This window comes from Anastrepha ludens, chromosome 5 (genome assembly GCF_028408465.1).
Source record: "Anastrepha ludens isolate Willacy chromosome 5, idAnaLude1.1, whole genome shotgun sequence".
Classification (NCBI taxonomy): Eukaryota; Metazoa; Arthropoda; class Insecta; order Diptera; family Tephritidae; genus Anastrepha; species Anastrepha ludens.
This window is the reverse complement of record NC_071501.1, coordinates 103147091-103174934: the sequence shown is the minus strand read 5'-3', so window position 1 is coordinate 103174934 and position 27844 is coordinate 103147091. Positions and strand designations below refer to the sequence as shown.

The window sequence follows — 27844 nt, the reverse complement described above, 5'->3', positions numbered from 1 at the left end:
GAAATTCAACGTAGAATCTCTCTTGCCAACAAGTGCTACTTGGACAAGTAGGCAATTGCGTAGTAAAGTCCTGTCTCGTCGAACAAAAACTAACACTCACAAGACTCTCATCATGCCCGTCCGTATGGCACAGAAGCTTGGACGATGACAACATCCGATGAAGCGACGCTTGGAGTGTTTGAGAGAAAGATTCTGCGTAAGATTTTTGGACCTTTGCACGTTGGCAACGGCGAATATCGCAGACGATGGAACGATGAGTTGTATGAGCTTTACGAAGACATAAACATCGCGCTCCGAATAAAGATCCAGCGGCTACGTTGGCTGATTAAAGTCGTCCGATTGCAAACAAACGCTTCGGCTCTGAAAGTAATCGATGCGGTATTTAGCCGGTGATAGCAGAGGAAGAGGAAAGCCTCCTCTGCGTTGGAAAGATCAGGTGGAGAAGGACTTTACTTCACTTGGTGTGTCCAATTGGCACCGGTTAGCATGAGAAAGAAACGACTGGCGCGCTTTGTTAAACTCGGCCAAAATCGCGTAAGCGGTTATAGCGCCAATTAAGGAGAAGAAGAATCTTAGGTATCGATAGAAGTTATCGTTTATGTGGACACCTCTCTTGGACGGACAACAATTGACTGACGGTGAGTGCCCGCCCAGGAGAGGTTTCACTGTGTGTCCTCATGTAGGTACGTTAAAAACAGTTTAAGTCTATGATGTATACAAGATGTGCTCAGTAACATTTTTCAAATTAGGTATGAGCCGGAAATATTGATTCTTCCTGTACGTCACATCCTAATGAGTCGCTGAAAAATAAAACAAATGGCGCTGCTACCTCCAAAACACTTTTTATAAAGAAGGATTTCTCAAATCTTCGCTCAATTTTCTAAAATTTCTTCGACTGATCTGTTAAACATTTTTGGTGAGGTGTACAAATACCTTGCTTTTTTCTTACATGTACCTAGAAAATTTTAAAGAAAAAAATTATGAAAACTCAAAGGGAGCTTATAGCAACTTCAAACTTCATTTTATTAAACTAAAATGTAATAAGGTATAAAACTGTCTTACACTAACAATTACATTCACAATCCACTTGATTGTGTACTTTTTCGAGCTTAACTCCTTAACTAAGCTTAAGTAAAAACTAAAATGGATGCCGATAAAGAAAAGGGTTATAAGCATAATTCTAATAATATGTTTATTAAATATTATTAATTGCACATGCGTATTACAAAAAACCAGCGATCGCAATAGCGCGAAGCAGCAGTCGACTTCTTCTGAACTTATGGCAGGAAAAGCTGCCTCAACTACAAGGCTACAAAAGGAACTCGCACACAATTATTAACAATATAAATAACTTTGTTCAATATCAAAATGTACGTACTTATAAAAATAGTTTTCTTGTTTTACAGATTTTAGAAGAAGATTCTTGGGCGTTCAGGCGGCTCCTCATCTGCGTAGGAGTATTAAAACAAAGTGAACCAAAGCCTCGGTAGGTATAAATATTTTAATTTGGAAGTAATGATAGACGCCAGTTTAGGCTAGTATGCACTATAATCTTCTAAAGGGTGATTTTTTAAGAGCTATACGAAAGTTTTTCAAAAAAACACACGTAAAATTTCAGAAAAATGCATGAAATTTGTATTTAAATCGATAGTAAAGTCCATATAATTGAATGTTTGAAGATTATTTCATGCAAATGTTGACCGCGACTGCGCTTCAAATGGTCTATCCACTAAGTCCAATTTTGGCATACTCTTTCCAATGTTTCGGCCAGTATCCCTCATATAAATGCCTTAATGTTGTCTTCCAATGCGTTAATTGAAGCAGGCTTGTCTGAATAGACATAAGCTTTAACATAGCCCCACAAAAAATAATCTAAAGGCGTCATATCGCACGATCTGGGTCGCCGATTGACAGGTCCCGAACGTGAAATAAAATGTTCACCGAACTCGCCTCTCAACAAGTCCATTGTTACGCGTGCTGTGTGGCATGTGGCCCCTTCTTGCTGAAACCACATGTCATGCAAGTCAAGCTCTTGCTTTTTGGGCAAAAAAAAGTTGGATATCATTTCACGATAGCGCTCACCATTCACAAGAAGTAAGGTCCAATGATACCTCCAGCCCATAAACCGCACCAAACAGTGACCTTTTCTGGGTACATTAGTAGCTCTTGCAATTCTTCTGGCTGATCTTCACTCCGAAATCGACAATTCTGCTTATTTACGAACCCATTCGTCGTCGTTGAAGACAATTTTTCGATAAAAAAGTGGATCTTCGGCCAACTTTCCGAGAGCCCATTCACCAAAAATTCTGCGTTGCGGTAGGTCGTTCGGCTTCAATTCTTGCACCAGCTGTATTTTGAAAGGCATCACACCTAAATCCTTTCACAAAATTTTCCACGTTGTTGAGTAACAGAGGCCGAATAGCTGCGAACGGCGACGAATCGATAATTGATGGTCATCATTAAAACTGGCCGATATAGCTGCGATATTTTCTTCAGTTCGCACTCTACGTAAGCGTGTTGATGGTTTGATGTCCAACAATGTAACTTTGCTTCTAAATTTAGTCACAATAGTTCGAAAAGCCGCTTCAGTGGGTCGATTAAACTGACCATAAAATGGAAGAAGCGCGCGATACCCTTTCTTAACAGAACACGCATTTTTATAATATAGTTCAATGATTTGCAAGCGTTGTTCGTTTCTTAGACGATTCATGGTTAAATTATAGACCAAACTGAAGATGTTTGACAGTGAAACAAAACACGAAACGGGCGTCAGCTGTTTCAACCAACTGTTTTAAAAGATAATAGCTAAAAAATCATCCGTTATACAATACGCATTTATTGTTTATCATTCTCGAATTTATTACAATTGAGACCTTTGAAAGCCGATGAGTGCTACAACAGCTTTTTTATTGCTAGAGGAATTTCTAGCTCCCATAACTTGCCGTACCTCGCCTACAATACGCGGAGTCGCTTTGATTATTATAGTCACTAATAAAAAAGCTGATATGCCCTCAAATGTTAAATGTGTTCATAGACGCTTTGGCCTGTTATTGCTTATTATAAAATTTAGTATCGAATGTTTTGCAACTTCATAGACGTCGTTTACGGATTTCCTCCAACTGTCTATTGCTATCAGCCAATTGTTCAATTAAATTAACTATTGCAACTCTTTCCCTTATTTCCGTATCGTTAGTAATAGTTGAACAAACCATAATACCAAATATAATATTACACCGAACCAATTTTTATGAAGAAAACCTTTGGAAAACCATCCTGTCGCAAGACTTAGATATAATTTTTGCAAATGTCGTTGCACTTCAAGCATATTTGACACTTGTGAATTAGGCAGCTGAAGTATACAAACAAACAAGCGATGGCGCGCGTAAAGGTTAAAATAAAGATTAGATCACTCAAAATATTTTTTATTTATTTAGTAAAAAGGTATTCAAAAACTAAATTGGATGATTAGTTTTGGGCCACGCATAAAAGAAATGAAAAACTCAATCCTATCCGAGGATGTCACATTTTATTATATTTTTGGATCGACTAGCTTTGAGAAAATAATGCCTTCCGCTTTCTAAATAACAAAACAGCCGGTGTAGGCTTAATCCCGATTTACACAGGGAAACATTTTATTCATGAGAGAAGGGCGAAGGGGGAAGAGAGAGAGTTTTCTGTTTTCCCTACTGGCGGCTCGTTTTGTGCTTCTTATTCGTATTGTCAAACTTAAAGTTGGCTGCAAAATAATTATTGACGGTTTTTCCATTCGTTTTCTTATTTTATGTGAAAAAGATCTGTGTTGGTTTCCAATCAAATGGAAGGAATTGACGATGACAAACATCAAAACGCTGCTTGGGAAATACAAGATGATTTTTGGTAGTTAAGTGGATATGATTTAAAAAACTTGTGCGGCATGTTTATGTTGAATTCTTCACTTTATGAAAATTAGAAAAATCTCGACTGCAGGAATGCGAGAAATGTCAAAAGATGCTAAAGAAATAAACTTCAAATGTTGCCGAAAAGATTTTTCCCGTGTGACCGCGAATGAACATCATTTTTCCAAATTTCATTTATTCCTAAATTATTTCAATAGCATAGAGCTATTTAAAGGTTAGGTTGGGTTAGGTTGAAGCGTTTGTCCATTGTAGGACACACTCAGGCTAATGGCCGCGTGGGGAACAGGCTTGTGATGCCGCGTGGGGAACTAGCCCCTATCCCTTCTGAAACCAATGTGTGCTATACAAAAATTTCGCAAGGTCCTTAATTTCGACAGAGCCGATGTCTTCTAACTCGTTGAAGAAATGTCCGCCCGAAATGGCGAGTCTACGTCTGGATAGAGCAGGACAGTGGCACAGAACGTGCGGGATCGTCTCTTCCTCTTCCTCGTCTAGACAAGTTCTGCAGAAGTCATGTGTTTGCACACCCATTCTCTGGGCGTGCTTACCGACTAGGCAGTGCCCCGTAATAACTGAAATCAGTGTGTTAAGACTATGCTTATCTCTTCTTAGTAGAAATTCTGTGCGTTTAGCATTGAGAGTCGGCCACATCTGTCGAGCTATTTTGCAAGTCGCTTTGTTGCGCCATCTTTCGTACGCTATTCTAACAATTTCCTCGCGGATACGTAGCCTACATGTTTGCAAGGGTATATCTATATCGTTGTCTATGTACTCATCAGTCAATTTGGTACCGATTTTCGCTAGTTCATCGGCTCTGCAGTTCCCCTCAATGTCGCAATGGCCAGGAACCCATGCTATCATTAGGTGAAATGACTCAGTCATCTCATTAAGAGATGCGCGGCATTTCATGGCTACCTTGAAGGTTGCCGACTGTTTTGTGAGGGATTTTATCGCCGCCTGGCTATCAAGGAAAATGTAGATATCATCTCCAGGTATCGTATCACACTTGTGGGTGTCACGGCTTTCATTATTGCCATCAGTTCAGCCTGAAAGACACTAAAGTAGTCGGGGAGCTGAAAACTGAAGGAGATCCCCAGATGTTCGGAATATACACCTCCGCCCGCCCTGCCATCGAGCTTTGAACCATCTGTGTATACATGGATGGACTTGCCCTGTCTTACCACGTCCCATTCCCACTCTTCCATGGAGGGTAGGAGGGTCACGAACGTTGTAGTGGCAAGTATAGGCTATTTAAAGTACCTAAATAAAAAAAATTGTCACGCATTTTATTTTTCCAGATACGTTCGTTTGTTGTTTGAGCAAGGTGCCATTAAAAATTTCTTCCACAGCTAATAGTAGAAATTGCGCAGCAAGCGTTAACGAATTTTTTTTTTTTTTGTTTTGTTCTGTGCTTTTGTTTTTTTGGTATTCCTCATCCTGCGCCAGAGCGTATGCAATATTTTTATGCTTCGAAGTTTCATTCTTTCCTTCGGCAAAATTCGATTTCTATCGAATAGCTAACTTGCAAAATTCTAACAGGCGCGTAGAAGAGCCAACAAAGACAAATTTCAAGGCTGCTGGTTTATGTTTAGGTGGCTGTAAAAGAAGAGACCACAAAGATACTAACGTTAAAGACAGAGAAAACCGGGCTGATCAGAAAGTTTTGTAGTCCAATGGCCAACACTTCGACCTAAAAGATCTTTTGTGTGCTACTACCTGACTTACTCGTAACAGTAGTTATCTAATTAAGAAGTGCCAGAGGAAATTAATTTTTTTTTCACATTTTCATACTCGCCTATTTATACTTGGAAAATTAAAAGTCCTGTGTTTTTTTTTTTTAATTCAAATTTTTGTTTTTGTATTTGTGTATATATATTCAATTATGTTCAATTATACCTGTTTATTTTGATCTTAGCCTAAATCATCAGTTTTTACACATATATTTATAACTTTTTTCACATAATAAGCACGTAAGTGTATTGTTTACTTCTAATAAATTACTTATAAATACTAAATGTTACATACATATATAGAGATTACATATACAAGCTACCATACATACAAAGTGATATTCTTATACATGTACATATACATACATACACGTATTCTATTACAAATATTTATTTAGATATCTGATTACAATATTTTTAAATTTTTTTTTTTTCATTTTATTACATGCCTTGTTAAACTTAGTTAAAGTAATAGGTGTTGCTGTTCTTGTTGTGTTCTTTGTTTTTTTTTTTAATTCGGCTGCGACTTATAAGAACTAAAATTCTGCAAAAATGTGAAGCTCATCTTTTTTGTCACTAACAGGTATTTATAATAAAAAAAGGTATGTGATTTTTGAATTAGATTTGCTTTGCAGTGAAACAGCTGAATAACTCGAGGAGCTAGTTTTTGCTAGCTAACGGCATTTCACAACTGTTTACAAATAACTTACATACACTCGAGTATCGAGCAGTCTAACAGCTTTCCTACAAATTTTAGTATTGTTTTTTTAGTGTTGTCTGAAAAATTATTATTTTATATACTTTTTGATTCGCTGTTGATTTTCTTTTTGTTGATTTTTGCCGTGCCATTTTCCTGTAATTGCAAACTGTATATATACATTTTTTTTTTAATTTTCTTGTTAATTTTTACAATTTCTCTTGCAAATTCTCTACTCTCTCCTTCTCTTATTAACGCTTTTTAGTGTAATATCACAAATTTATTTTTAATCGCGTTCGCTTGTAATGTTTTGAAATTTATTCGCTAAATTTCAGCTTACTAAGGCTATGAAAATCTTTTGTATGTAAACTACAATACAATAAATATTTACAAAATAATTAAAATTATAATTTAATATATATTTTTTTGTTTTCATATTTTACATTAATAGGAAACGAGAGGCTTGCTAAAATTTACAAAAAAAAAATATTTTTTTTACTTTTTAGTTACAAATTCATTTCTTGTAATTTCTACCATTTTTTAACTATAAATATGTTTTCTTTAAATTTTTACATTAACTTATTTTACGTCTAATTTCTCTTAGCATGAATTTGAGTTTTGTTCATTTTTATTATTGCACAATTTGGTAATTACTACTAAATAATTTTTCGGTTTTTCAATTAATTATTTTCATAAGCTTCCATATGTATGTATGTGTGCGTGTGCGCATATCACTGCACAACTTTTGTGGGCTGTAAAACAGTCAATTTCGCGCACACTGAAATCTATCTACACACACATATATTATACATACACGTACATACATATTTATGGTAAAACACAAACACATTTTTATTACATACAAATTGATTATGCCGCAACATTTATTATTATTTAATTAGACTTTTGATCATTTTCATTTCTCTTTCATATACAAATTTTTATTTATTTTTTCTTTTATGTTTTTTTATGTCTTAAAAAGTGTTCATGATTTCACTGCATTTTAGGATATTTTTTATTATTATGAAATTTGTTGTTTATAATTACGGACTTATTTTTTTATAGCATTTTTATAAATTGTGAAAAAATGAGTTAACATTTGTTTATTGCATTCAAGTTTATTATTACAGTTTTTTATTGTTTTTAGTCTAGCAGCAAACGAAAATGGGGTTTTGCATTTGCACAACTAATTTTGGTCTTGAGAATTATAAAGAAGCCACGCGTATTTTAAGTAAAGGGTGTTTCAAAATAAGATTTTCTTGTCAGTTCCACTAAATTTTCAAGGTTTACAATTGAAGCCGATACTATCTGACGTTAAGTTATGAGTTTTGAGATAAGCGACTGTTGGGTTAATGAAACTCTGTTGATTCTCGTACATGATTGTCCAACGCACAAAAGTTATGAAAATTCGCCGACATAGACCAAGTAATTGAACTAAATTTGAAAATAAATTATCGCTTCTTTGGCCCTAAAATCCCAGAAATGAGGAGTCCCGAGTTTTGGTATGGATTTGGGGCTTCTGACGACGAAAATGTGGCCTTATATATTTTGGCTTTAACTGAGTGCTTTGATTGCCGCCCGCTTTTGCTTCCTACAGCACGCCGCTAAATCATGAAAAATCACATTATAGCGTGAAAAGTTTTCTAGTCAAGATATTTCGCATAATTATGACTTTATTAACATAAATTTCTTGGCTGCTTTGTGAAATGCTAAGCCTCCTCCAAAAATATTGTGGTGCTGTTGTTTGATAGGTGGAGCTGCAAGCGCTTAGAAACAGCGGTGAAAAATCAATTTTTGGTTTTTTTTTTATCGGAATACCACGAGTAACAAAATATGGATAAAATGATTTTTCATTAATTGAAATTGCGCCAACTGCTTGAAATACCCTTTTTTATTTATTTATTTTCATTTTATTTTATTTTGCTTTATATTTTACTTTATTTTTTTATTTTATACAATTTAATTCCTTAAATTATTCATTAAACAAATTATTATTAAATTAGTTTGCCACATTTTATTTTAATTTTTTATTAATTAATTTTATTATAATTTTAATTTTGTTTTATTTTTTTTTTTTTTTTCATTCAAATTTTTTTCATTTATTTTATTTTATTTTTACATTTTTGGTTTTAATTAAATTAAAATTAATTTTTTTCATTTCTTTCATTTTTTTCTTTTTATTCCATTTATTTTGTATAATTTCATTTTATTTTCATTTTTTTAAATAAATTTAATAAAATTTTATTTTTATATATTATTATCTTTTTTTCTTTTCTTTTAATTTATTTTTTTATTTTATTTTATTTTATTTTATTATTTTTTTATTTCATTTATTTTATTTTATTTTTCTAAATCAATTTTATTTTTATATTATTTTTTATATTTATTTACCTTTTTTCTGTTGTTAATATATAATTTTTTATAATGTCTTTTTTTTAACACTATTTTTATTTATTTTTGTTTTTCTTATTTAATTCAATTTAATTTCACTCTGTATTAGTTTGTTTCAATTTGTTTTAGTTTGTTCGTTTTTCATTTTTTTGTGGCATTTTATTTTTTATTTCATTTATTTTAATTTACTCATTTCAGTTTTCTTTGTTTGTTTAATTTCTTTTTAATTTAATAATTTTTCAATTTAATTTGATTTAATTTTTTTACTTTATTTTTTGTTTTGTCTTTTATTTAATTCATTATTATATATTTTATTTTATTGATTGGTTTTATTTCACTTTTTATTGTATTTGATTTGACTTCTTTTTATTTTGTTTTCATTTATATATTTTTTATTTTATTTTTATATTCTTAGTTTAATTAAATTTTATTTTATTTTAATATAATTTATTTTAGTTTACTTTGTTTGCTAAATTTCTTTTTAATTTAATAAATTTTCAATTTAATTTGATTTAATTTTTTTTACTTTATTTTTTGTTAGTTTAATTTTTCATTTAATTTCTTTAATTTATTTTATTTTATTGATTGGTTTTATTTCACTTTTTTATTGCATTTGATTTGATTTCATTTTATTTCGTTGTCTTTTATATACAATATATTTTTTTATTTTTTTTAATTATTTTTAATTTAATTAAATATTATTTTATTTTAATTTTTTTTATATTTAACTAAATAAATTTTACCTTTATTTCATTTTTCTGAATTCACTTTAAATTAGTTTATTTTATTTTATTTTATTCTAACCTTTTATATTTTTTTATTTAATTTGATTGCATTTTATTTTTTTCTATTTGTGTTACATAACTTTTTTTTATGTAAATTAATTTCATTTTATTATATTTTAATTTATTTTTTTTATTTAATACAATTTAATTTCATTTTATTTTAATTTATTATATGTTATTTCAATATTTTTTAAAATTTAATTTAATTTTTTTAATTTTATTTCTTTCCTACTTTTTTTTATTTAATTCGTCGTTATTTCATTTTACTTTAGTTTAATTATTTCACTTAATTTTATTTCATTACATTTTACTTTAGTTTATTTTGTTGTATTTGATTTTATTTATTTATTTTTTTAATTTAATTTTGATTTTATATTTTACTTTATTTATTTTATTATTTTATTCTTTTTTTATTTTATTCTTTTTCTTTAATTTATTTAAATTTTTTTATGCCATTTTACTTAATTTTATTTATTCGTTTTTAAATAATAAAAATTTGTATAGTTCTTCTGAGCGACCTATTTTCATAGAATTTCTGCTTATTTGAGTCTAACTGAAACGAAATCAGTCTCATTGCAATAAACAATAGGCTACATATGTACCACGCCCCCACTCTTCCAGCTTATACATCAGAGAGCGGCTCGTACACAGGCGACCACCATTGCTGCATCTTTGGATACGTTTCATTTTTGATTTTTTCTCTGTTTTTTATTGCGTTTTCTTCAATTCAATAAACAGTTTGTTTATGTAGTTGAGAATTATCTGTATGCTTCAATTAGTTTGCTTTCATTTATAGATTTTTATGTAAGTATTTATCTGTTTAAACTAAAAGAGATGATTGAGGACCAAAGCCTGGAAAACAAAATGAACTCTGAAGCAGCCAGCGATCGCTACAAACAACAACCAGCAAAGGTAAGAAGACAGCAATGACGAGCAATAAAACAAGAAACAGATAAAAAGTCGAAAAAATACCGTTAAAATCCGATAATAAAAATTCAAATATTGAAGAGCTTCTGCAGAATATGGAAATGTATGAAAGAAGGCATGCAGGTGCCGCAACCGAAGTGTTGCTATTAACTATGAAAGCATGTACACATATATGTATGTATGTATATGTTTTTTTTTATTTGACCATCGCAGTATTTTCACGTCTGCTTGGCAAAAAACATTTGGACTTTCGCTCATTCAATATTTTTTATTTTCCTATTCAAATTATTATCACCTATGAGCAGTTCCCAATGGAGCGCAAATAACCTGGCATCATAGCATTTGCAAATTCCCAATGCCAACAAAACAATGAAATAAAATATTTTTACCATCATTATTTACAAACGCCATGCTGCCAGGCCATTTGCGCTTAATTGTGAATTGCCCCATAATATTTTCATTGTATATTTCATTGGCAACAATAATTCTCAATTTGCGCAGCCAAACATATTCTTCTTGATTTTTTTCACATTTATATGGCTGCTTCATTTCACTTTTGTTTGTGCTGCGCGCGCTGCTTGTTTAAACAAAAAGTTATTTTCAATTTTACTAATCTGCTGCTACTTATTTATTCTATTTTTCACTCTTCAAAAGGCAGAAGCAAAAAAGGATTTTACGAGTATGATTTTTCGTCATTCATCTTTTTCCGATACGGCCATGCTGTGTTAAGATAGGTAAAGTACAAATCAACAGTGAATACTCGTTGAGTAGAACTTAGTACAAAATAATTTAGCACAACTTAAGTTCATTTCATTTTCAAAGCAGCCACTCGAGGCCCATTGCTGAGATCATTACTAAGGGATATAAACACTAGTTTTCATTACTCAACTCCTTAAACTGTTTTTGTGTTTTATTTTATTTTTTTTTTCTTATTTTTTGTTTTTGTTTTTTTCTTTCGATAAGCACGTGCAACAGTTACTGCTTGCATTGTCTCTTTGCATATTTGCATTGAAGTTTTACACAAATAAATACACGAAATGAATACCACACAACACCAGCGAAATACAAACAACATACTGGGGTGTGGGAGGGGAAGTGGGTATAGAGAGCGACGCACCTGGTAGCACCTTAAGAGCATAATTTTGAGATTTTTGGACTTTTTGCAGGTTTCTTTCTAGTTATCATGTGTGTGTGTGGGTTTTTTATTTTTTGTATTCATGAATTCAGCTACCGCCCGTTTTCTTCTCTAAACGTATGCAATGAGCTCACTACTCGTAGCCTTCTTTGCAGCCACTCATCTGTAAAGAGCAAAGAAAAGAGAACGGAAATACAGGTGAGTGCGGTTGAAGGTAAAAATGCATAAATATTAAAAATATATATATGTGCCTGTTTACATGTGTGTTTGTGTGTGTGAAAATGTGATTAAATGGTTAGATGAGCAGAAAGAGTATGAAAAATTCAAATTAATTAGAATATTGTGTAGCGAAGGAAATTAAAAAGAAAAATTGTAAAAGAATGCAAATACATATAAAAAAGCCTGGGAAAATCTATAAAAGTAAAGAAAAGCAATAAAAGGAGCTATAATTGCAATTTTAAAAGTGAAATGAAATAAATGAAATTAAACGAGAGAAAAAATATTTATGTGTAATAAACAGAAATTGAATTATGTTGGATGGAAAAAAGGGTATTGCATTTAACATAAAAAGGAATGTATAAAAAAAATTAAATTAGTGGAAATGGAAATGCAAATGGCGATCAGAGTATCGCTGAGTCTGCGTATCAGTTGTTCGTGAAAGCTTGTGTGCGCTCACTACTATTTTTAGGGAAGCTTAGAAAATTAAATTTTTTATTTTTTAATTAATTTATTTTTTAACTTTTTTTTATTTATTTATATATTTATCAAATTGCGGAAAAAGAAATCCATAATTTTTGCGTAAAGTTTTGGTGCAAATGGCTTAAAACTGTTTTATCATCGATCTTTAGCTCATAGACGATGCTACAACTACTAACATGCCGGTCAACTTCGATTATTTCTGTGATTTTATCAACATTATTATAATTAGCGGTTACAATATCGGCACCATTTGTGGGGCAACATCAAGACGCACATCACAAATAGAAGGAGAAGCTCGTTCAAATACCTAACAGAATCACCAATAACAACAGCATCAATGTGATGTAACGCACTCTCTGATGGACGCAATCTTGTTACTGTAATTACCATTACCAGCGATTGAAACTCCTCTAATATTTAATAGTTTTCATTTTTGCTCTCGCTACCGTCTGAACTGATGTACAGGTGAGTAGTAGAGGAGGTAGCGTAAAACGCGCAATCAACTGTTTTGCTCTGCTCCAAGCTACAATTCATTACTGCTAATAGCTCGGAGCAATGGAAAAAAATGTAAAGTGCTCTCTATAATTGGAGTAGTGGCAAAGAAACAGAGCAACAGTCAAAAAAAAAATATAAGTGCTCTCTGCAGTTGAAGTAGTGGCAAAGAACTTGGAGTCGGCCGGAGCGGTTCATGTAAATTATTATTGTGTGCTCCAGCTGCCGCTACTGCTCTCGCTTCTGATGCACTGCTACTAATGCCGTAGTTGCTACTTGAGCAGTAATCGTCTTTGTTTGTTAGATGCACTAATTTTTTGTGCGTTTTTGCTATGCTGCATAGAAAATGTAATTGACGAGTTATATAAAGGGTGGTTAAATTTCAAGGGCCGATTTTAATGTGAACCATACCTAAACGTCAACGACACCGTTAGACTTCTTTCTTTAGGGTTATTTGAATTCAATTCAACAGCTAAAGGATGAGATAATTCGGCATGTTAACGGCATAGACCCCCAATTATGCCTCAGCGTCATCGAAAATTTGGGCCATCGGATTTAGGTGTGCCGCCGAGGTCGCTGCGGCTATTTGGCTGATATTTTGTTCCATACGTAATTCAGTCATACCAATATTATCACAATAAAAAAAATGACAATAATTAAAAAAAAAATTGTATTTTATTCAAAATCAACACCGGCCCTTGAAACTTAACCACCCTTTAGAATAGGTTGTTGATAAGATTTTAGAGAGAAGTGGTAGAAACTGAAATTTTCAAAAACAATTGGTGGTTGTAAAAGTTTACTTAGTAGTCCGAGCATTGATTATAGTGTAAAGTAAATCATAGTTTTAATTAAAATTTTTTCCAGCACCGATGTTTGCAGCGAATAAAAATAATAAAAAGCAAAGAACACGAAAAAGCGCAGCTAGAGTGAATTACGAATATACCGTGTAAACAGAGTATTATAATTCACGAATTACTTAGAGAGCGCATTACTTGCTGTGGGAACGCAGCATAGGTAAATATAAATAAAACATGGATAAATAATACATATAAAATATTTCCAAAATATGTTGATGAAAAACTGATTTTTGCGCTATTAAGTATGTATTTGTGTAGTGATATTCTTTATGTTATGCTATGTTTTTGTATGTATTATGTGTATGTATGTAGTTATGTGCTATCCGTATATTCTTGGAACACTTACATACTTTACTGCACGATTCCGGAAAGTTTCCTGTTCCATGTCCCGTATTTTGTGGGTCAGCATGTGCTGCTTGAGGTTCCCCTGTTGAAAGTGAAAAGGAAATAAAAAGAAAGAATAAAATTAGCTTTGTTTGAATTGCAACCTTGGAAAGTGAAAAAGAAATATTTTGTAAAAATGTAGGTAATAAGAAATTAAGTATTTTTAGGGTTAGCTAAAATTCATAGCTGGAATTTTTGTTTGTTTTGATTAAGGGTAAATCTATGCTTTATTTAAGAAAAAAATAAGGAGTTTGCCAACGACTGATTAAATTTTTTTCTATACTTTTGCAGCCACTGGAATATTTTGAAATTCTGTTCAAGCGTAGAACAATCAATTTTGTACTGGGGAGATCTGGAAACGTTTGTAAGGTTCTTAACCTTAACTTTTTATTTACAGTAGTTTACAAATTTTGACTTTCTTTTTCGCGCACCGGATGTCACTATCCAATTGCTATGTATGTATGTATGTACAATCGCTCGGTGATTCCGAGAATCGAGTTAATTTTTGTATGGAAAAATTAAAAAAAAATGCAAACTTTAATACGGAAAAAAAAAAAAAAATATTGAATTATAATTATTTTATTTGAGAGCCTTCATACAATTATACATTGACATTTGTTTCGGATTTTGTCTTAAAAGATCAGGCTTTAATAGAAATTCATAATTTTTTTTTAGTTTTTTAAGTTGTTTTTTATGAATTTAATTAATTTTGACTTCGACTTGAGCTTCCAGGTAGATTCCTAAAATTTTATTTTCTATCGATTTACGGATACAACCTTTTAAAAAGGATCCTCGAGCAGGACAAAAAAAGCCAGACCTGGGTCCCCAATCGAAGGTGTGCAACGGAGGGTTCAGGAGAATTATTTTTTTTTTTTGTTTTTTGACAGAATAACGGTAAATTGCTATATCTCGAAATATTCATAAAAGAAATTAACTCGATTACCTCGAGTTTTGGAATCAGCTGGGAATTCTGCATACCTTTTTGTATCGCAAATCAGTGTGATTTTAGACTATTCACTCACTTGCCGAATAGCTATTAGCGGCTACAGAACAAGTGATTTAGAAATACTGTGTAACCTCTCCTAACGGACGCCTTTCTTAGCCGGGCCCCTCCCTTGAGCGAACATTTTTTTCTAAGCCAAATCTTATGCATCGAAAGAAGTTACTCTCTTTTGAATGAACATTTCTCTTGGACAGACAAAAACTGACAGACGGTGAGTATCCGTCCAAGGGAGATTTCACTGTAAACCACCCTTTACTTTTTGTTTGACGGTCGCCGTAGCCGAATGTGTTGGTAGTGCCCGGTTCAAAACCCACTGTGGGCACTAAACCCAAAATGATATTTATTTTTTATGACAAATCCCGAAAGTTTTTCTGCCCTAATAAAGCTGAGGAACTAGCCTTTCGGAGGCGGCGTAAAAGTGAAGGTCTCTCCATTTTGTGGAACACCATTACGGCGCACAACACAAATTGCAAGATGGCGCACAATTAATCATCAATTTAGTTTTTGAATAAGGTTTTTACTAAACAAAAAATTGACCTTTACGCGCTCTTGTCTGTTTGTAGGTATACTGCCACTTCTGGACATTTATACGAGAAAATAAAAGATTTCAATCACAAAATTATAATTTTTTCCGATAGAGTGATTAATTTTGCGCCACCTTTTTATATACACTTTTTGTTTATTTCAGATTTTTCTCCTTTAAAAATCTCTTCTAAGTAAGCGAATAGTTTTGATAGCTGTGGTTTTTACCCCAAAAACGTAAAATTTTCTTTATAAAGAATTTGGTTTTTTTTATTATTATTACTTATTATTTTCTTTTGATAAAAAGCAAAGCATTTTTCGTCACTCACCTTTGTAGTAAAGCCACGATCACAGATCGTACACTTGAATGGTCGCTCCTTGGTATGACTGCGATAGTGAATTTCTAAAGCTGAATGACAAGGGAATGTTTTGAAACAGATGCCGCAGGTGGTGCTCCCTCGCACGCCTACAAAGCGAAATTTTTTTCGCAAAAAAAGAAAATTGAAAACACATTAAAATCTTTGAAGGGAAAACATGGGCAATAACTCAAACTCAAATCAAGCAAAAAGTTCATTTATTTAATTAAAAGATGCAGTTAATAAAATAATTTTATAGCCAAAAATACCAGTTGCGCATGCGCAACAGAGCAAAGCTACAAAGTAATATCGTTAAAACTAAGTGTTAATTACCAGAAAGTAGGTCAATCTATAGTGCAAGCAAAAAGTATGCAAACTCACCGGAAAGTGCAAGTGGATTGAATGGTGCCGCCGGCATTACCGATTGCGCAATCGTATTCATAGCTGAGCACATCGTTTGCGCAGTGGCTGGCGGAAAGAGCGGCAAATTGGGGAACATGCCGAAGGGCGGACGCGCCGCAACCAGTGGGTTCGGTGGTTGTGGCCCCTGTGGTGGTAGCGCACCCGATGCCTGTTGTTGCTGGGCCGCCGCCGCCGCTGCTGCTGCTGCTGCTGCTGCTTGTTGGTGTTGCTGTTGTTGTAGGTGATGCGCCAGGTGCGGTGGCTGCAACGCTAGCTGATGTGGTGATTGCGCCGACGCATGTGACTCTTGCTGGTGTTGTTGTTGTCGCATATGTTGCTGATGTGCTGCCTGCTGCTGCTCCTGCTTTATTTGGTGCTCACGCCGCAGCTGCTCCGCATGAAAAGCGACTGCATGCTGCTGCAGTTGTTGGTGATGGTGCTGCGCTTGAGCCTGTGCATGCGCTGCTGCCGCCACTACCGCTTGCTGCTGCATTAGTTGCTGATGTTGCTGCTGTAAGTGGTGATGCAGCACTGGTGGCAAGCAATCGACAGCCGAGGTGGGCACCAGAGGTGAGGTAAGCGCCGCAGCAGGACTCAGCTGTGAATGTGATTTTTGTGAGGGCACAGGATTTGGGCTTCTTGTTGTGTTGCTATTGGCACTGCTATTACGCAGTGGTGGTGTAGGTGACTTGCGTCCGCCTGCTTGAGTTGCACTGGCTGTTGGCGCTGGTGAACGCGAGCTGCTGCTGCTGTTGCTCGCGAGCACAGGCAAGGCGCGCGGCGTCAGATCCAACGCGCCTTGAGATGCTTCAGACATAGAGCGAGCCGGCGAGCTGGTGCGCGTAGAGCATTGACGCGGAGCTCCCGAACTAGGGCTGGTTGGGGCGGAATTTATTGAGTTTGCATTGCTGGTAGACGAGCGGGGTCGGGGTGTGGTATTCACGACTCCGCTGGCATCGATTCGTAGCTTTTGCTCGAAAAGCAGGCCTTTGAAGTCATCGCTGGATTTCGGCCGATCGCTTACATCTAAGTCATGACCACTGGACATGTGTTCGGAGGAGATATCATCGTCGAAGTCATCGCCGCAATCGATGTTCTCATCCAGATCACCCTGCGATGACTCTGAACCCAGAGTGCCATTGTGCGGGCCTAGATGACCCATGGCAGCGCCTGCTCCCGGCATAGCACCGAAGTGGAAAGCTGCTGCTGCGAAGGGGTTCATGAAGGCGCCGGGCATCATTGATGGCGGGGGATCACGTATTTCGGCTGCTTGTATTTGTTCGGGTGTTAGATCGGTCGGCTCGCCTGTGTGCAGTCGAATGTGCTGCTGTAATACCAGTGCATTCGAGTACTTTTTGTGGCAGACGGGGCATTGGTGGAAGTTGCGCATGGGTGGCCGAATCTTGTGCACGGCCATGTGCGTCTTCAAATTACCTTTGGTAGTGAAAGCGCGCCCACAAATTCGGCACTTGAAAGGTCGTTCGCCTGTGTGGGTGCGGTAATGCATCTGCAAAGCGCTCTTACACGACAGCACACGATCGCACACGACGCACTGATTCGGATCGGTAAGTTTCTTGTTCTTCATTAGCTCCTTCAGCTTTAATGTTTCCGAAGTGTTTGAAACCTCTATGAAATTCTCCCAAGAGTTGTCATTGCTATGTGGGCGTGGCAGTAGTGCCATCTCGTGTTTGATCGGATTGAAGAACGGTGAGCGCTGTAAGTGGGCGGGCGAGCGTATGGGTGAATGATGCTCGGGTGAGAGATTTTTCGTAAAATTCAATGGGAAACGTTCCGCAAAAAAGTCGTCCCGATGGTGGAAAGACGGCGGCAACTGGCCAGGTGTGGGCAGATGATCGAGGTGATTATGCATGCCTGGTGAGGGATGCGCATGAATTGTAATTGGTGGTTGTGCCGGGTGCCCCACAGGTGTCAGTGCCAACGGTTTTGAGGTTGGAGTTGGAGGCGTGAAGGGCGCGCTAGCACTCGTTTGTGTTGGCGATGAGGTAGCGCGTACAGGTGATAATGCTGACTGAGCGGGTGGAGTGTCCGCACGATCCATCTCTTCGTCGTGCGAGTCTATATCGATACTTTCCTCCTTGATTTTTATGTCCAACGCTGGCGGTGCGTCCGGTGGTGTATCACCATTTGTTGGTTCCGATGACCGCGACGTTACCTTTTGCACTGTTGATTGATCGTCTTCCTTTTTCTCCGTAATTTCAGTCTTCACAGGCAGTTCGGGTGAGTTGGACGCCGAGGACTTGCGCAAATCTGTAGGTGTATCTTGCTTATTTCCCTTGGACGCAGTCTGTGTTGCAGGGGTCTCTGTGCGTGACCCCGCAACGAGCGGCATTTGCGGAAAAAACGGGTTAGGAAAGCCAGCGTTACCCAAAGACTTAAGCAGCTCCATTGGCGGCCGGTACAGGCCAGGCAAGCCGGGGAAAGCAGTACTGGGTGGAAAGGGTAACGGCAGTGACCCAGGCGGCATGTGTTGTGGCATTTGCTGTGGCAATTCGGCCGGTGTATGAGATGGCGAGCTATCTGGCGATATTTGATCCAACAGAGGTGGGTGAAATTTGTCCAAGTGCTCGGGTATAGGCGTAGCATTCATTGGCACATGCGGAAACTTATGCGCGTGCCGCTGAAAGTGTACCTTCAAATTGCCTTTGGTGGTGAAGCGGCTGCCACAAACGTTGCACTTAAATGGGCGTTCGCCGGTATGAGAACGAATGTGTATTTGGAGCGCGGAATCGGAACCGAACACCTTGCCGCAGTAGCGGCAACGATGCTTGAAGAATGGCTCATTACGATCGCCATTCTTGTCTCTGAATGCAAACTCATCGGCCATATTGTTCGCGAGTATGCCCTGCGAGGCGGAGTCCAGCACCTCTTGCGCACGCTTTTGCAGCATCTCTAGTGAATTGGGCTCGGGTAGATCATCGTGATTGGTTATTATGGTAGACGCGAGATCGGAACCGTACGGCAGTGGCATATTCTCCAACTCCTTCAGCTTACTCAGCGGATCCGATGATGCTGGCATTTGCTCGCCGTGTCGTGTAGCGCTGCCGTGCGTCACCTCAACGCTTATGCGTCTGCTGGCGCTGGCCCTGCCAAAGGCATCACTATCATCTTCACGCTTGCGTTTTAGCGACTCCAAGGGAGATGCGCCACTAGCTGCTCCTGACGCACTAGACGTGGTTGCGCTTGCACCGGGGGCGGTTTCATCACGCAACGGTACCCCTGCATTTATCAGATGCTGACGCGCCTTCGCTTCAGCCATGCGCGCCTCCGCTCTCTGACGCAATTCCATCTCCGCAATACGTTCTTCTTCTTCATATGTATCCTCCTCGCCGTCTTCACGCTCCTCTTCCATTTCTTCACCCTCACCCTCCCCCTCAACCTCCCCTTCGCTTGCACCCTTCGGCTGATTCATTGCCAACTGCGATTGCAGCTGCTGTATGAGTTGTATTTGAAAAAGTTGTTGTTGCTGTAGATTGAACAGCGCTTGCTGCAAAAATGCCAACTGTTTCATAGCCGCGTCATTATCGCCGCCCTGCGCACCATTCGCAATCGTCTTGGCGGCAAATTGCGCGATAGCCATTTGCATATTTTGTATGGCTTCCAGATTGACGGGTGCGGCGCCAAAAGCGGCAGCATTTTGTGGTAATATGCTAGCGGTGGGTGTCAGGGGCGCAGAAGTGGTCTTCGCAATGGTATCTGTATCGGATGTAGCAGCTGCATTGTTGACCTCTTCTGAGCCACTGGGCTTTGGTGTTGCTGAATTAGCAGTTAATTCTTTTGCATGCTGTTTCAGCGCAAATTCTTCAGGTGCCTGTGCTCCCTGCTCTTCTTCATCTTCCTCTTCTTCGTCGTTGTCGCCGCCGCCGCCTCCTTCAATTGCTGGCGCGCGCTGCTTTGCCATCGTGCCTGCCGATGCATAAAGCGGTCTCTCCTGCTCCTCCATATCCATAGGCGTGGGTGAACCAAATTTGTTGTTGTTAGTCTTACAAGCGTTATCTGTGGGATATGTATTGTATGGCGGCGAACTGGCAGCGCTAATTGCCGACGCGGCGCTGTCTCCACTCACCATTGCCATTGTCGTCGTCACATCCGCCGCATTGGCAAGTGATTTCAATTGTAGTAAACGCTCCACGGGTGTCGAGCCGCGCGCTTGTTCTAGTCGCGTTGCCGATGCACCGGACATTATAACATCATGGGCGCTGCCGTTGCTATTGCTATTGCCGTCGATGTTGCTGGTGTTGTTGTGATTGTGATCTTCAGTGACTGCAACGTCGTGTGCAGCAGCTTCTGTTGTTGTGCTATTTTCTGCCACATCGGCTGCGCTTTGTGCGCGATCTTGGGCTTGTGCCGCAACGGACAAATCATTGCCAATTGCGCTTTGCTGCGGCGAGGCAACCACATTCGTAGCTCCCGTTGTTGCCGTTGTTGTGTTTGTGGAGTCTTTGTTACTCGCCATTTCTTGGCTAGTAATGGGCGAGCAGCAAGCACCATTCTCCTCCTGATCGCTTGAATCATCTGAAGCTGCAGCGCGAGCAAGAATAAAAAACATGAAAAGAAAGAAGAAGAAAAAAAACATTTTTTAAATATAAAATAGAAAAATTGAAAATCGTACAACGTAATGCTAAGCGCTAAGCGCTAAGGAAAAATTTTAAAGCAGGTGTAAATGAGTGTCCCCACGGAAATAAAACCTAACAAGCTGGAAAATGAGGTCCCTCAGCGTAGAGCATCGGCAAAACGAAAAGCGTGGCGGACACAGGCTACAACCCGAATCTTGCACACAAGTTGGCAGTGCCTTACTGTTGCTGAGGCGCGACCGCATGCGCTTGACTGACAACGCGAACGCGGCAGTGGCCATCACTAGGCTGGTTTCACGTGCCAACAGCGGCCAACAAACCGATAACTAATAACTCGCTTTCTTGTCCACTTGCATTTCGCCATTTAATGAAGAGCCAGCAGTGGCAACGACGACAAAGAAACTGGTCGAAAAAAAACATGCAAGAAATAAGAGAAAAAATCGCCAAGCTTTAAGCGAAACAAACAAAGAAGAAGAAAAAATTGTTTTTCTTTTTTCGTTTTACGCGGAAAAGGTGCGCACGATTACGCGCGCGAGCGTTGTCCGTCGCTGGCTACCATTGCCATATTGACTTGTCATAATCGTGCCATATTTATTTGCTTATACATTCAATAAATTGTTGTTTTTGCTAGCTGCTGCGGCTGCTGTTGTTGTTGATTAAACATACGTTACAGTTAACAATGTGCGCTGACTTTAAGCGGCGATTCACGTGAATTTCGAACAGGATTTAATGATCATGGGAATGCGAAGGAAACCGAAGTGCAATTACAGTGTTTTTAGGACATGCAGTTGATATTGCTGAGTTCCATTATTTTAAAATTCAACTTTCATTTATAATATCTTACTAGCTTTTTCAAGAATTTGAAGCCAAAACAGAGTAGCCTGGACCACATAAAACTGATCAAAAGTTCATCAATCATTAATTGCCTGACATTTTTTTTCGAAAAGCAATACAAAATTGGAAGTAGAGGGGATTTTTTAAGTATAAACATAAAATAACCGATCGATATCTGAAATATAGCTGATGTAATATATAACAAAGTGATAGCCCTCATAGCCGAATGGGTTCAAGAGTGACTGATATTCGGTATAGATTCGTGTTCGAAACCCTCTACCGGCATGAAACACTAAGTGATAGAAAAGCCTTTTTCTAATAACAGTTGCGCCTCGGCAAGCAATGGCGAACCTCTGAGGATATATCTGCCATGAACAAAAGCTCCTCATTAAAAAATCATCTGTCATTCAGAGGCGGCATAAAATTCTAGGTTCGACCAACATTAAAGACGTAGGTATACCACATATTGGAAGAAGAGCACAGCCAAACATAGAACAAAGGACGTACGCGGGAATTTTATAAGGTTATTTTAGTACTAGGGGAATTTCTGATTATTTTGTTTATATGTCACGATGCGCAAAACTCAACCATTTTCGAGATATTCGGTAGTAAAAGTAATTTTAAAAAATTTTTAATTTTTGCATATATGCCCACTTTTTTAAATTTTGATTCCAGCGTCTTTTTTTTTTTTTTGGTTTTGTGCTTAGTTAAAGGGTAGGTCAATTCATAAAAATCGTCAATAAAATTTGAACCAAGCCCTGGCAGTTCAAAATGGCGGCTTGGTAAAATCTTGAATTTATGATTTTTCACTAGGATTCCCTTAATTCACGTATTACGAAAAAACACAATTTTGTGCTGAAACTATTCCGCAAATTATTATTTATATATATAATATATATTTATTATGTTTTTAGCTATCCAAAAAGGTGTAATACTTAAATTAAAGAAGCAACCTGTAGGCAAATCGTAGGCTCAACTAGCGGAAGGTAAAATTTCATAGGAAGGAAAAATTGTAAAAATATGCGACTAAAACAAAAAAATAGTAATTTAATTTCTTTTATTCATTATAATTCGTGCACGACATAGCCGCCCCCATTCCAGCTACAACTTCTCATTATTTTCCTTAAATTACTTCTCACGACGCTTGCTCTTAGTTGCTGTCTCATTTCAGCTCATTATGTTCTTCAACATCAAACATAAAATCGAAATCAACGTTTTTCAATGCCTGAAGAAGCTGTTGAGTCCTTCAAGGGCTATGAATCGAGCGACGGTTGTGTGCGCCACCTTCGATGAAAGAAGCTTTTCTTGTGCGTAAAAACAATCTCGTATGAGAAACGAGCTTTTCACTTTTGGTCAGAAAAAGTCATCTCGGGTCTGATACGAGGTTTCCACTCTAGGCACGAAAGTACAATCCCACATGTTGTTTTAAGATAAATGGTTAATGAGAAATTACCCAAATAATTATGTTCTCAAGTATCTCGGAAGACTTTCGTAGCAACCTTTTATATATAACAAAAACAACTTTAAGGGCGACCAGCTTTAGAAATTAAACATTAAAAATTTCTAGCTTAGCTTAGTTTCCTGATCATCGGTTCATTGGTTCAAGCAAGATCGCCAAAAACTTGCCAGAGCGAATTCTTCGATGAGTTTGAGTCCTAGTGTCTGAGAGAATCGCTTTGATTTCCTAATCATCGGATCATTAGCGGTAACCAGGAGAGCGAAGAGTTAGACGGTAAACAGAAAAAAACGGAAGAAAGAAAGTAAAGAAAGATAAACAGAGAAATCTAGTACCATCAAAATCAGCACTAGGATGATACACCGGCTCAAAAAATAGCCGAAATTACTAATTTCAACGAACCGCCCTAGAAATATTGTATTCTTTACGCTGGCAATTATATTGGAGGAAATGAATAATGAAAGAAATATCAATGAATAATTAAACTGTTTTTGTTTTATTGACCTATTTGACGTATTTCGATTATCTACTTTTCGAATAGAAGGAATGACAAACTGCAGAAGGTAGAACATGAAATCTATAAACAAATGTCAGGTCACACATTGCGAGTTTTGTCGTCGTTAATACCGTATTTCACTCAGAGCTGGGCGATAATAATTGCCTGCACTATTAATTACGCCTAGAACTATGTTTAACACGACTCCAACAACACTGGTAACACTACGAGCAGGTGTGGCCTATGTGAGATCTAATCAAAACTGGCAGATATACCTAACCTAAAATTTTTTTAAATTACCACAATGGAAATCGTCAATAATAACAAAAATAAAAGTAAATTAATCTTAAATTACAATTACAGTAGTCTTGATTTCTTTCGCTACTTGATTGGCGTGTTAGCCGCTTAAGCGAGTTTGTTTGAGTTTAACGAAATGCGCCAGTAGTTTATTTCTTGTGACAACCGGCGCCAGTTGGGCAAATCAAGCGAAGCTAAGTCTTTCCACACCTGATCTCTCCAACCCAAAGAAGACCTTCATCTTATTCTGTTAGCACCAGCTGGCACCGCATCGAGTACTTCTAGAGGCCGAGTATTCATATCTATTCGAACGACATGGACTAGCCAGCGGAGCCGATAGGTCTTTGGTATGTCTATTTCTATGCCATCGTTAAGCTCATGCAGCTCATTGTGTCATCGCCTGCGATACTCGTCATTGCTACTGAGCAGAATCTCTCTCTCAAGCACTCCAAGAGTTGCCTCATCGGATGTTGTGATCGTCCAAGCTTCTGCGTCAAATAATACAACGGGCATGATGAGCGCCTTATAGAGGTTCGTTTTGTTCGTCGAGTGTGGACTTTAGTACTCAATCAATCCAAAGTAGCACTTTTTGGTAAGAGAGATTCTCTATTAGATTTCAAAGCTGGCATTTTGATCGATGTTAATTCTGATCCCTAAATAAGCGAAGACTCTTACTTATTCAAAACCATAACTGTCGTGACGTGGGTGTCTTGATTTAGCCTTCGTTGAAAGTTTACAAAATTCTAGAAAATTAAAATTTTCCTTGTCAGTTACCACCGGACATTTTAATTTTTTACCTTTAATACTTAAATAAAAATCTATATTTTTTAATATTCAAGTTCTCTAATTTATTGAAAATGTTGTCTCATGTAAATAATGCAGCGTTAGGCTCAACATTTTTTTCTCTGATTAAAATAAACCTGATAACGTAAACATAATAGCAGTGATGTTTACCGATTTTTAGTAAAAGTAATCCTTTGCAGCGTTTACAGCAATTCTAATCGTCCAGCACAGGTTTGACAAGATTGAAGATGCCCTCAATATTTCTCTCAAAGCTTACTAGTAGGCTTCTGCGCAGCATTCAGGTTCAAAGTGCGCCTTTCAGTGAGTACAGTTTTCTGCAGAAACTGTCCGCGCATGGTATCTATGTATGCCAACATAATCTTTCGGGGCGTAAACAGAACTCGGCTGATACTTTGACGTTGAGTGCTGTAACCATCATCAACAGCTTAAACGTCCCATTGGATAGTGAAATAGCAGTTTTTTTCTTTTCTTATAATTCGTCTAATATCTGAAGTAATCAAGAGACTTTTCCACTTGAGTCAATTTGATATCGAATTTGAACGTAAAATGTGTCACAATGCGTGCTGAGGGCTTCCCGACCCTTTTGTGTCATGTAATTGTTTAAGCAGCATTCGATTCATTTTAATTCAGTTGCCGATTATTTATCGTACAACTAAGCCCCACTGTGTTTTCGTCCCAACTAAAATATTTTGTATTAATTTTTTTATTTTTGCAAATATATTTTCCTTGAAAGACAAACAAAACCTATCAGCTACTTCTATTACTGTGACTCCAGCGCATAGCCTTTGGTGTGACCATACACCTGTCGTTTGCTAGTGGCCTGCCGCTGCCATTGCTGCTGTTGCTAAAAAACACTTGCCTGCTGCCGTTGCACTGGCTGGCTCACAACTGTGGCCTCTGTGCGGCCCGCCTTGCAACATGTTTGTCGCGCACATTTGGCATTCGGCATGCGGCATGCGGTTGCAGCGCGCAATTCATAGCGCATAACAGGCATACAGCGTGAGCGCGCCATAATCGCGCAGAAATCTTTCACTAATCCAGCGGCAGCTAAAGCAAAGCCAACAGCCACAACAACAACACGTAACGCAAGTAAAATCAGACAAAAGCTAAGGCAGCAAAATTAAAAAGGCACAACAACAAAAAATAACAAATTACAATAATAATAGCAAAAAACATTGTCGTGGAGTTAAACGGCAAAGGCGTAGCGTAGTTGAAGATGGTGGTTGCTTGTTGTTGTGTTATGTTTTCTTTGCTGTTGCTGTAGCTTTTTGCTGCATTTGCAGCCCGTATAACTCAATTGGCAGCAGCAAACACTTTAGCAACAGTGACTTTTCTTATATATGTACGTGCGTGTGTGTGTGTGTGTTTGTACAGATCTTTGCAATAACTAGAACTGGGAACTAGCATTTGTTGTGCTTTAACTACTGCTGAGACAGTTTCTTGCATGTAGCTACACATGCATACATACATACATACATACATACACTCTTTATTGACTTGTCTCAGCTTCCTGATTAATTTTTCGTTACTTTATTAGCAGCGCATTTCAAAAGTATTATACACTTGGCTGCGACTATTAATATTTTAAATGTACAAACATACTCACATGTCCATAGATTTGTCTGTTATAATTGCTCTCGAATGCATCACACTTCAGAAATGTGCATTTTCATCGAAACATCGACAAAAAAGGTGATAAATAAATAAATTCGAATTTTTGGTGCATCGTGAGCAATTTTTTTTAACGAACTTTTTTGGGAATAGGGCACGTGAGTTATAAACGAAAAGTAGTTCTATAATCAGCAGTAAGTAGTCATACAAAAACGCTTGTAAAATGTATAGGATGCACTTCTGACAGTCATACCCAACTTTTAATTTGGCCCACAAGTCATATCCCAAATCCATTCCATTCTATTTCTATGGCTGTAAGTCTCACTAATGATGTAAATAACCGATGATATCACTAATGAGCTCATCTAATAAGTGCTTTGTGACACATTGCCACTAAAAAAACAGACTCTAGCAATGTATCATTGATTGGGAAAAATATGATCAATTGATGAAATTTTGTTTTCAAAATTATTGCGAAATAAATTAAGCGCAAAAACATGCAACTACTTTGGAATAGTCCACCTACAAGGTGGCGCAAAATTAATGATCCAATTTTGTTTTTGAGTAATTTTTTTTTGTCCAATTTATGGTGCGCGTCCTGATACTTTCCACAAATGGAAATTTTTTTAATAAAGTCGAAATATAAGCAGTGATTAAATCTCTTGCGCCACATCGTCACCTTCTATGGATTATATTAAAAAAAGCTCTGTAAGACAAGTGCAAATGGCAAGTGGAGACCGCGATTTTTACTTTTAGGTTAAGTTGAAGCGGTTGTCCTCTGGGACACACTGAAGGCTCATAACCCATTGTGATGCCGCGGGGAAGCTTGCCCCTATCTCTCCTAAATCCAGTGTATGCTTTTAAAAAAATTTTGATTATTTTTACTGTTAAAACATATCTGTTTTATCGAAACTTTACCATCATCGTAGTTTGGCAACTCCCTTTTGATTTTACAGCGAATACAACAACCCGATTTTCTTGACGCAATTTTCAAAATGAAATGTTAAGGCAGAAAGCTGGACATATGAGAAAACGGAAGCAAGTTAAAATAGAAATTTGACAGAGATTAACACACATTTAGTGTAGCAAGGTGGCGCAAAATTAATCATCCAATTTTTTTTTTAAATAACTTTTTTTTCTAATAGGACTATGAATAAGTTCGTGCGGTTTTTTTTCGAAATTTGAAACTTTATTGACGTAAAATGGTTACAAATTTAATATTCAAAATATTGTCCATCGCTTACTACTACTTTTTCCCATCTTTCTGGCAATTCACGGATTCCCTTTGTGAAAAATTCGGTCGGTTTTGCCGCAATCCACGAATCGATCCATTTTTTGACTTCATCGTAATTACGGAAGTGCTGGTCAGCCAGGCCATGTTGCATCGATCGGAAGAGATAGTAATCGGATGGCGCAAGGTCTGGACTATACGGCGGGTGGGGTAGGACATCCCATTTGAGCGTTTCTAAGTATGTTTT

The 27844-nt window shown here is 37.1% G+C and overlaps 1 protein-coding gene across 3 annotated transcripts in view; it reads right to left on the bottom strand.

Moving 5' to 3' along the window:
* Positions 1 to 9723: 9723 nt before the first annotated feature.
* LOC128862998 (homeotic protein spalt-major) overlaps positions 9724 to 27844 on the bottom strand; it is a 61690-nt gene continuing 43569 nt past the window's right edge. The window contains exons 2-5 of one of the 3 annotated variants that reach the window (XM_054101866.1): positions 16256 to 20815; positions 15848 to 15927; positions 13956 to 14036; positions 9724 to 11724 (exon numbers count right to left, since the gene is read on the bottom strand). In XM_054101866.1, the coding sequence (XP_053957841.1) occupies positions 11695 to 11724; positions 13956 to 14036; positions 15848 to 15927; positions 16256 to 20815 (4751 nt within the window). In that variant the 3' untranslated portion in view covers positions 9724 to 11694. Of the gene's footprint in view, positions 11725 to 13955; positions 14037 to 15847; positions 15985 to 16255; positions 20816 to 27844 lie in introns of all 3 variants that reach the window. The other 2 variants (XM_054101865.1, XM_054101864.1) reach the window with 2 other exon arrangements.